The following is a 10,905-nucleotide window of genomic DNA, read 5'->3' as shown; positions in this document are numbered from 1 at the left end:
GAAAAAATGTTTTGTTGGTCATTCATTTTTGTCATGACATCACTTTGATTAGTTGTGTATCTGAGGCTGAGACCACAGGACTGTAAATCATGATTGCTGGGCTTCATTTCTGTACCGAACAATTATATAAAAAAAAAAAAAAAACAGCACGCCCCTGCGGGCGGTTTATCCTTCAAGCTCGGGTCCTCTACCAGAGGCCTGGGAGCTTGAGGGTCCTGCAGTATCTTAGCTGTTCCCAGGACTGCTCTCTTCTGGACAGAGATCTCCGATGTTGTTCCCGGGATCTGCTGGAGCCACTCGCCTAGCTTGGGAGTCACCGCACCTAGTGCTCCGATTACCACGGGGACCACCGTTACCTTCACCCTCCACATCCTCTCGAGCTCTTCTCTGAGCCCTTGGTATTTCTCCAGCTTCTCGTGTTCCTTCTTCCTGATATTGCTGTCATTCGGAACCGCTACATCGATCACTACGGCCGTCTTCTTCTGTTTGTCTACCACCACTATGTCCGGTTGGTTAGCCACCACCATTTTGTCCGTCTGTATCTGGAAGTCCCACAGGATCTTAGCTCGGTCATTCTCCACCACCCTTGGGGGCATCTCCCATTTTGACCTCGGGACTTCCAGGTTATACTCGGCACAGATGTTCCTGTACACTATGCCGGCCACTTGGTTATGGCGTTCCATGTATGCCTTGCCTGCTAGCATCTTGCACCCTGCTGTTATGTGCTGGATTGTCTCATCTTTACACAGCCTGGGGTCTTGCCTGGTGTGATAGACCCCAGCCTCTATGGATCTGTGCTCAGAGCTTGTTCTTGTGCTGCCATGATTAGTGCCTCTGTGCTGTCTTTCAGTCCAGCTTTATTCAGTTCAGTTTTATTAATGACCTCCTCTATTTTATTTGAACTCTCTATGTTCTTGTTGGTTAAAATACTGTTGGAAAAGCAATAAATAAATCTTTGAGAAAAAAAAATTGTGACCTTAGTGAGCTCTTTTACTGAAACCGTTGCAGGCCTGGTCGTTGCTCGGGCTCGTTGGGCCAGAAAACACACAAATGGCCGCTTCACTTGTTAAACAAGCAGAAAATAAAAGGCACGCGCTCAAGTCTACTCACAAGTCCTTTGGGCTAAGTGCGAGGGCAAGCTGAGGGGCAGGCTCGGTTTGTGACCATGCGGCCTCCACTCGCCAACGTGGTTGGAATTAGCGGCATACCTGGGCTGCTGAGTACACTGGGACAAACCCACGGAAATCCTATCAACAGCAGACGGGTCCAGAGAATTCTTCTCGGTCCATCATCACAGGGTAAAACAATCCATAACAGGTAGACTCTGCATCCATGGCTATTGTTTGACTATTCTCCTGTTAGCTCTGGTATACAACCACCTCCGGTAATGTGTAGCTGCCGACTCTCACTAGCTTAGTTAGTGTTCGTTTCTTTCGCCTCGCTTAGACCCGCCTTCCTTACGTCTGATTGAACAAAAGGTTTACATCAACCAATGGGATAAAAGAAAATACAAGATTGATAACCCAAAATGAACTTGTAAAACAACTTGCAGCAAATACAAAGTTTTCCTTGTTTCACATTAGATAACAAACTTTTTGTTCTTGTAATTTTTAACTCCATGAACACTTACATTATGATTAACTTCTATTTATTGTGATTTTAAACACGTTTTTATTGCATTTGAACTCTTTTTTGTTTTTTAAACAGATATATGAAATATTTACAATAAAGTCTTTACATTACAATATTTATATCCTTTTAACATGTAGGGTCTAAAATAGATATTTGAGACCAGGCTACACCCTCCCCGTCCAAAACATTTAGACGTCCTCATCTAACGCAGGATTTTAGTCTTAGGCTCAGAGTAGTGCCTTCGGTGTTTAGAGTGTTTTATATGATGGTTTTTATCTGTGGTGCTACTGAGGTTCAACTGTATAACCATGCCTTGGTGTACAATAGTCACAGGCTTCTCAGACTGCATTCCAGGTTTGTCATAGGTCAAACGGATTACTGGTTGCACCTGTCGCATTGACTTTTGGGTTTTACGTCTTGTGAGAGTCCTCAACTCCACCTCGGTGTCTGCAGCCACTGGTATCTCCTTCCACATTTGATGGCTGACATTCCTCTTCATCCCTTTCAGAAGGTCCTTCCTCCAATTCCGGTTCACTCTCAAATGAGGGGGAATTATCAGAGGGAAGAGGTTCTGTGTTAGATCTGTCTGGCTTGAATTCATGTCTCTGAATATGGTCACTGGTAATGGTGGGGTACGTGCAGACATACTCGTTCTCAGATTCTGAGTCTGGCAAGACATCAGATAATCAATCTTCTTGGTCCCGTATCTGACGTCTGCTGGCATGACGTCTTCTGGTAACTGGTGTTCTTACTCTTTCAGGTGAAACTGAGTTATCTGCAATTCTGACAAGATAATTGCAGATAACTCAGATAGTCTCTGTGTAGAGTTTTGACACCTCCAGATCCCTGTTCCGGTTTTACCTTGTACACAGGTAGGTTCGGCAGCTGTGTGATGACAATGTAAGGTATTGACTTCCATCGGTCTTGCAGTTTGCGTTTACCAGTAAGGCCAACATTTCTTATCAGGACTCTGTCTCCTTCTTGTAAAGGTTGGTCTCTTACTCTTTGGTCATAAAGTGACTTGTTTCTCAAATGGTTCTTTGTTGCATTCTCGGTAGCTAGATATTATGCTTGTTTGAGTTCTTTCCTCATTTTGTCGATGTACTGCAGGTGAGTCATCTCTGCGTCATCTTCAAGAACAGCACCAAAGCAGATGTCAATGGGCAATCTGGCATTAAGTCCAAACATTAAATAGTATGGAGAATATCCAGTAGACTCATTTTTTGAGCAGTACTAACTGGCTAATGTGCTGACTCCAGTTTTTGTTTCTGTACATTTTCAAGAGTTCCAAGCATTGATAGCAGGGTTCTGTTGAAAAGTTCTGGCTGAGCATCTCCTTGCGGATGATATGGTGAAGTACGTGATTTTCGGATACCTAGCATAGACAAGAGCTCTTTGATAAGGCGGCTTTCACACATTTTGATGTATTGGTCCACATCAGCATTCATGTGTGGCCAATATAGTCTTTTGTCTCTTAGTTCAAGTTTTCCGCTCTCACTACTTAACAAAGACATATCAGGTGGTTGATTTTTGGATGTGACAAGTTGCTTTCCAGTATGTATGGCTTGTTTGACTGGTCCAATGACTGGGTCCAGATCTTGAGCGACTTGTAAGTCTGTAGGAGTCAATTGATCTTCCAAAGTTGCTTTTAGGTTTACTGGAAGAACGTAAGCTTCTGGAATCATCGATGTAGGAACTCCAAGTTGGTCTACTAGCCTGAGAGAGGACTCAGTAGTTTCATAGATAGATTCCTTTTTACAGATGGCTTTTATGGCAGATTGTGGAACATCTGTCCATTCGGTGTCATTGCTGTGTTGTCGGGACAATAGATCTGCGTCTATGTTGTGACGACCAGGACGATATTAGATGTTGAAATCGTACGTGGCTAAAGCTGCAAGCCAACGATGTCGAACAGCATTTAGCTTTGCAGTGGTCAACACGTAGGTTAGGGGATTTTTGTCAGTTCTAACCGTGAACTTAGCTCCATAAAGATAGTATGAAATTGTTAAGGTTCAAAAATTGAGGAAGGAGAGTACAAACAACCATGGTCCAGAAGATCTTGGTCAAACAATTGATTTTAATGAATACACGCGTGGGAAGACCATTCTGTATGCAGACAGGAATTAATCTTCGACTTAATCAAAGCATACACAGATTTTTATAGCATCAGGGTTTGAATTAATGACGCCCCTTCATACGTCACAGACAGAATACATACATACGTCAAATCAAAACCACAATGACTTTTAACACAGTTTAAAAGAACGTTGTCTTCATCTCGTCTGGAACACGAGCCCCACATCCTGCCAGACGCTGTTCCTCTTTCCAGAGACAAACATGACCAACTTCTCACCTATAAATGAGTCTACTAATGTGTGTGTGTGTATTTGTTGACCCTACATGCCCTCTCATCTCACCCGTTGCACTTCTGACCTTTTACCAGACCAGAGGCTCATCCTTATGTGTAATAACCTAACTGAAACTACATGTACTATGTTGATTAAATGTTTTAATCAAGAACCTCTACTAAGAGCTTAGTAAAAGAATATAAAAGTATAACAGACAATTTGAATAACCTAGTAATTCAAATAGCCTCGTCTAACCTGCTCAGAATAACTTAGACTCTGCTTTCACTTCTGCAAACTCTCTGGAACTTCCTGTCAACTGCAACTTATTCTTTCTAAAACACACACACTGTTTAAACCTCTGAATACAATATCAATGCTGCAGATTCTATTATTAATGCAATGGTAATGATGATGATTATTTAACAATAGCAGTAAAATAATTTCCCTGCTCCACACTCCCTCTCTCGACCTCTGGAACACCAGAGGTCGCAATACATTGTGTCCTCGCTCTGACCCTCTCTGGCTCAGCAAATCAGACAACCTCATGTCCTCTAATTGGTCCAGTAATAAACACCAGCTCCCATTCGAGAACACTCCATGCGTAAGCTTAGGTTTTCTTGGTCCCTCTCTTGTGGTCCATCAGGCCTCGGACCTCCAGGATCCTCACCCCCCTGTGGTCACCGAGATCTTCTGCAAAGGAAACAAAACACCTTTTCCTGCACCTCCCTAACTTATCATATTTGGGACTTCTGTAATCAAAAGCCTGATCCTAATTATGTTCTTAACTTATTGACTTGTAATTATATAGATATTCTTCAGCGTTACTCATCACTTTAAAACTCTTCAAGCGCTGCTTTCACGTCCGGTTGCTTGCTCTATTTTCCCTTATCTGATCATCAACTTCCTTTACACGAACTGTCGCTGCTCAACAAGAAAATCATTATAAGCGCCTATTCTACTAAAAGCTCCAAAAGAAAACAACCACTTTAATCAATTAAGTTTAAGCATATAAGAGAAACAACTCCTGTGTGTTAACACTAACTTCATTTTAACCTCACATTTCCTATGTTATAACCTGTTTTTGGTATAGCCTTTTTATTTCATTTTGCTCATTTTAATGTAACAATACCTCCTAATTTTAGTTTATCAGACTTAACCAAAATATATGCTTTCCTTCCTCTTTGGTCCGTCCTTAAGTTCAGTTAAAAGCTAAATGAATTTGAGGCCTTTTGCCTGGAATTAATACTGTCATGTGTGTTTATGGACTCTGTGTCTGTAAGCGCGTGCAATCCTTCAATAACTCATATCATCCTCACAGTAGATTGGCTAATCATAGCGCTAGCCAAAGGCTCGTGACCCTCAAGAGACAAATTGAGCCACAACTCCTTTAAAGGCACAAAATGCAATATGTATAACAATCATTTCTACGTATAAGCTCTCCCGTTTATCCCAAAAATAAATCTATGTAATATCTGTATGTGTAAGCCTACACTGAAAGAAGTGATATTGTCTCCTTTTAAATATAGCATATTATATTTTGGTATATCTTTTCAATTCAAATGAGTAATTCCTGTCTACATATATAATTCGAGTAACTCCAGAATACATTCCCTGCGTTTTAATCCAATTAATTTTAGTTAATTAAATGTAGCTCAAAATGCTTAAGTATGTTTTTCATAGCCTCCTGCTGGGCCATTTTGCGCATGCGTTAGGACAGGCCACCATTTTGCACGCGGACTGAAGAAGCGGACTCTTTGTGTGCTGCAAGCAGGCTCAAGTTAATCGCACAACTTCATATAAAGGTGGTCTAGCTTCGGTAAGTAAACCTTTTACGGTCGTTTTTGTTTTATTTTTTTACCTCAGTCAAAGCATGTTGACTCTTTAAGACGTGTGCACATGGAGAAAGAAGTCTAAGTAGTTGTACACCTCTGAACTTTGTCATGAATTTGACTTAAGCTAGCTATGTGCTCTATTAGCTACTGCTCTATTAAAAGAGTAATTGTATTGATGCGTTAAAATGTCATATGTTTTTAGCTTAGTTCTTGTGGCACACTTTGTACTAACAAATTATGGAACGAGGCAATTTCTCTGTAGTTAGCTGTAAAGTTCACTGTACAGTCGCCTGCAGTTTTAAGTTAAGAAATTGTCCCTCCCGCCACAACATTGGCATTAAGGAATAGTCGGGCGGGGGAGGGGGCTTCTGAACGCACCTGCACAGTCAGGGGTGCAGTAGGAAATAAGTAGGATTGGCATTGCACAACGTCTTTTGTGCAGAAAAAAATAATGGTTGTAAACTGTGGAGGAGAATAACTCAGTGGTTGCCAAAAATGTGAGATCAAAAGGCACTGAGAGTGATGTTTGTCAGAACTGAAATTAACTCAGAAAAGAAGTTGCTTCACTTGATAGAGCTGTTGAGTGCGAGACCTGTCAGCGGTCTGGTTTAGCATTTAAAGCCTCGCTACGTGCTTCCAAACCGCTGCATTTAATCTCAGAGAAAACTAACACAGAGAAGTAAAGCAAGTGTGTAAGTTCATCTCTTTATGTTTGCATAGTATTTCCATGTTGAGCTTAACAACCGATGTATGGAGCCACAGCTGGACTGGCTGTCGGAGTTTTGTATTGAGGGGGAAAGGAAGCGATTTGTTTTATACTTCAGCTAGAATGAAAAAAGACACAAAGCTGGAGTTATTCGGTGTCTTCATGCTGAACAGCTAAAACTTCTTTCTTCATTCTCCCCCCTCCCTCTCCTGTTGCTACTTCAATCATGAAACTGATCGATTATCAGGTGATCGGCTTTTCTGTCGCTAGTCTCTCTCATTTGTTAGTCACCCAGTTTGCGCTAGAAAGAGGAAAACGGCAGATAAACAACAGCAGCACGTTTAAACTTGATAAGCTGTTGCTAGAATTTTTTTAATATTACTTCTAGTATCCGCTTATGTTTTCTGGAGCCACAGCCGTAATAGCTGCTGGTCATGATAGTTTGGATATGTGGTGAGAAGGAAACATGAAGGTGAAACCAGGAGAAGTTTTTACTGAATCATTAGAGCTGAACAGGTAATGAAGAAACAGGTTTACATTTTAGGTCACATGAATGAGTTGAAGGGAAGTTATGAACTGTTTATGAGAGACAAATAACACCAGGATCCTTTTCTATGTAGCTGACATCTGGTAACTGTGCAGGGGCGGATCTAGCAAAGTTTTGCCAGGGGGCCAGGTAGGGCATTAACAGGGAAAGGGGGACACAAAGACATAATTTTCTTTCTTATTCTCATTTAAAATGTCTAGCTTTTAATAAATAATTATTCTAAATCTTACTACCAAAGTGGTGATCTGGTTAAATGTATAGAGATCCATTATTGTATGTAGTAAATATTAAGTCTAATATATGCCCTAGTAATAGTAGTACATATAGCACTTTTTCCTTTGGGAAGGTACGCTGTCTGCGCTGTCTGCAACTGTATTGAAGAAAAATGTTGAATCAAATTATTATAGAAAAATAATTGATTTCTGTGCATTAAAGTAGATTACGTCAATTAAGCATTATCAGGCGAAGGGTGCGGGGTGGTTTCCTAATATTTTTGCTGGGAGTTGGCAGTCCTATTAGTTAGTTTAATATTTCTATGTACTGTTTAGAATACCTGAATAAGGAGGATGGTGTAAGTTTTTTAGGTTGATCAGTATTGCTGAAGTATAAAATATTTTGGGTGCAGTGTATTTTTTGCATACAGGTATAACAGAATAGCTTTAATGTTTTGTTTTTAAAACTGAGTATGAACTTATACAAAATGCAGCAAAATATTCTTAAAAACAGTTTTATTTATTATAAAATACACTATATCAGATTCATATCGGCATCGGCAGATAATCAAATTTATGATATCGGTATCGGACATAAAAAAGTGGTATCGTGCCATCTGTAGTTTGCACAGAGGCACAAGTAAGATTTGTTTTGTTACAAGGGAGTATCATGAAGTAATGCACTAATGGCTTGGAAACGGTAATTGTTTGTCTTTCTAAAGTTTATTTTTTTTATTTGTCTTCCTTTTCTGGCAGATTTTCTTCCCCTTATGTGTTACTGTTTATTCAAGAAGATGGTGTTATTTTGGTAAGTACATGCAAATTCCTTACATATTTATCACAACAGTATTTGTCACAGTATTGCAGGGACAAGTTTATCTATCTCATCTTAAGGGGTCTTGTGATTATTAATATTGATATTAATTAATATCAATTAATATATATGATTAAATTTCTTTTATCCAGGACAAAAGAAAAAAAAAACTTGCGAAAGTGAAATGAAAAACAAGAATTTAGTTCTTGTGAGTTAAGAGGATGCAGAGCATAGGGTTAGATGGAGGTGGATCATTCACTGTGGTGATCCCTGAAGGAAACAGCCAAGAGAAAAAGGATCAGATTGCAAAAAAAAATGTGGTTTGTTTGCATACATGAGTCTTTACGGTACCCACAGGACTCCTGAAGTATAAGTACTCTGAAGTTTGCAGAGCAATTTCAGAGATGTTTGGGGCTTACATGGCAAGCATGTTTTTAGTTGCACATCTAAATTTTCTCTGCTCTCTGTTGCTGATGGCAGAGTTCTGCCCCGCTGACCTCACAGGTGAGACACTCCCACCAGTGGACAAAGAGCACAGGAAAATGTGTTGCCAACCACCTGAAACAGACAAATATCTGCTTTTTAAAACCCTTTAAACCCGTTAAATGGACTGATGCCATTCATTTCTTCTTTGATTAACAGTAGTAACATCCTTCATGCACTGTATACTAACCCATATGATAATCATGCTTTATGAAGTGATGGCAATTGCATTGTAGCATTTAATGAAGAAATAACAAAATAATCATACCAATGATTAAGCACCAGTCTTCTTTTTTTCTGTGTGTGTGTGTGTGTGTGTGTGTGTGTGTGTGTGTGTGTGTGTGTGTGTGTGTGTGTGTGATACAGGTAAATGCTGAATTCCAGTGTATTACAACACTTCAACTGGAGATGACCTTCGCGGCACAGTTAGACAGAATTACACCTCAGTTGATGACAGTTTTCCAGAAGAAGGGCGGTGTTTCTGGGCAGAAACTTGCCCACCACTTGCAGATCATGCAAGAGGTAAATCTGAATATTGCAAATTCTATTTGGATTTCTTTTGTCTTAAGTGGCAGGTCACTGGTGAGTCCAATAAGCCGTTTTAGGTGACCAGCCAAGCAATCTAAATTTTGAAATTTCATATATAAATTTTATTTACTATGTTTGAACTGACATATGATAACATTTACTTATTGCGAATGTCAGACATTGTTCTTTTTTCCAAATTGGTTTAATCAGCAACTCTCTTTAAACAGGCTGAAAGTGATGTTAAAGTGAAAAGGGAAGCAGTTCTCAGGGCACTTTGCCTCTACCTTGGTGAAGAGGACGGAAGCCTTATTCGGGAGTTCTTTGTAAGTCATTTAAGTCATTGTAAGCAAGTCATCTATACACACACTTTTTAGATAGATATCTGTGTGTGTGTGTATTACACACACACACACACACACACACACAAACGACTAGATTGGAATTTAATTGTAGAGTTAATTGTTTTTTCTTTTACCTTTTTATTAAATGTTTAGGACATTGAAGGAGATGATATCCAGAGAGACCTGAAGAAGCACACCATGGGCATTTATGTCATCAACAGGGAGGATGGACAAAATGGACATTATGATGACATTGGAATATTTGTTGAAGGGGAGATAGTCATGGACAACATTGGATCTCTGGCCCAAGCTTGTGCATTGATGCTTGGAGTAATCTATGCACTAAACCTAGCCTTCCCCAAGGAATTGAAGGACTATTATGAATTCATTTAGAAAGTGTTGATGGGATTCGATGGTGAAAAGCTCTCCCCCAAAGTCTTTGGGCTGAAGAACAAAATTGCTACTGGATAGGAAGATTTCTAAAATAACACATCAAGAGAATGCTGTTATGTAAATTACCAATGACTGGTGCTCTTGTGAATAGGAGTGAAACTCTTGTACAACCATCATTTGTTCTGTGTTATGTTTCGATTGAACATTTTAACTTTCAATAATGAATGTTTCACGTGTGGTACATTTGAGTAGCTTGAAGAGCAACTTTGTAATTATTCAGTTATAGCTGCTGCCCTGCGTATAATCAGTGTTAACTCAACCGGATAAAAAAAAAAAAAAAAAAAAACATTCATGATTACCACACTGCAGCACACTGGTAACACTTTAAAGACTATTAATTGTTTTGAAGCGAGTATGTTAGGTCAGAAAATATGTAAAACATTCAGAATCTTCAAGGAAGGACTAGAATGGAAAGACAGTGGTCAATAAGCAGTAAGGAAAACACAAGTTTAATTTTAAGTCTAATTACCTTATTAAAATGCAATTTCTAAATATGGATCGCAGAACAGCAAGTCTGAAACTGGTTAGTTTGTGGATGCATCAGTTTCTAATTGTGATACATTATACTGCTGGTAGTGTTTTATTCTTTTATGTAAGGAGTTTGTTTGTTTTTTCTTTTTTAGAGGAAGAGAAACATTGGTTAACATTTCTCTTGTCTGTTGTTTCTGTTTTGTTTGAATACAGCTTTTTAAAGCTACTAGTTCATAGGCAAAAGTTTTGTAATTTGTATTATACAAATTGCAGCAATTTCCCTTAGAGATGTGGATTCTTATTCTGTTTGCAACAAATTTTGCATTAATAAATGATGTGAAAGAATGTTGTAGTTTTCATTATTGACGTTTTTAAAAACTACAAATCAGGGTAAGCAATTTTTTTTAAGTAAACTTAACTTAATTGAAATAGAGAGAAATTAACAATTTGATTGATTTGAATATAAGTTTGGGACATAAGTGTAAAGGAAACAAATTATTCTGGTTGTCACGGTCTGGCTGGCAGACCGTGGGGATGT

The 10,905-nt window shown here is 39.2% G+C and overlaps 1 protein-coding gene across 1 annotated transcript; it reads left to right on the top strand.

Annotated features, from left to right (window-relative positions):
* Positions 1 to 5,746: 5,746 nt before the first annotated feature.
* On the top strand, positions 5,747 to 10,712 carry LOC146567872 (uncharacterized). Its single transcript, XM_085283541.1, has 5 exons — positions 5,747 to 5,796; positions 8,034 to 8,085; positions 8,941 to 9,096; positions 9,330 to 9,425; positions 9,597 to 10,712. Exons 3-5 carry the CDS (start codon positions 8,983 to 8,985, stop codon positions 9,834 to 9,836), a joined length of 450 nt encoding a protein of 149 aa, XP_085139667.1. The 5' UTR covers positions 5,747 to 5,796; positions 8,034 to 8,085; positions 8,941 to 8,982; the 3' UTR covers positions 9,837 to 10,712.
* The last annotated feature ends 193 nt before the right edge of the window (positions 10,713 to 10,905 follow it).

Source organism: Mchenga conophoros, linkage group LG8 (assembly GCF_057382185.1).
Source record: "Mchenga conophoros isolate Kocher_MC1m ecotype Shallow Benthic linkage group LG8, M_conophoros_male_GT1.1, whole genome shotgun sequence".
NCBI lineage: Eukaryota > Metazoa > Chordata > Actinopteri > Cichliformes > Cichlidae > Mchenga > Mchenga conophoros.
The sequence above is the reverse complement of the archived record's forward strand: the minus strand, read 5'-3'. Positions and strand labels throughout refer to the sequence as shown.

Coding starts and splice junctions, on each gene's coding strand:
- LOC146567872 (XM_085283541.1), top strand. CDS start 8,983: ATGACCTTCGCGGCACAGTTAGACAGAATTACACCTCAGTTGATGACA. Junction 9,097..9,329: donor ACTTGCAGATCATGCAAGAG/GTAAATCTGAAT, acceptor CTCTTTAAACAG/GCTGAAAGTGATGTTAAAGT. Junction 9,426..9,596: donor GCCTTATTCGGGAGTTCTTT/GTAAGTCATTTA, acceptor TTAAATGTTTAG/GACATTGAAGGAGATGATAT.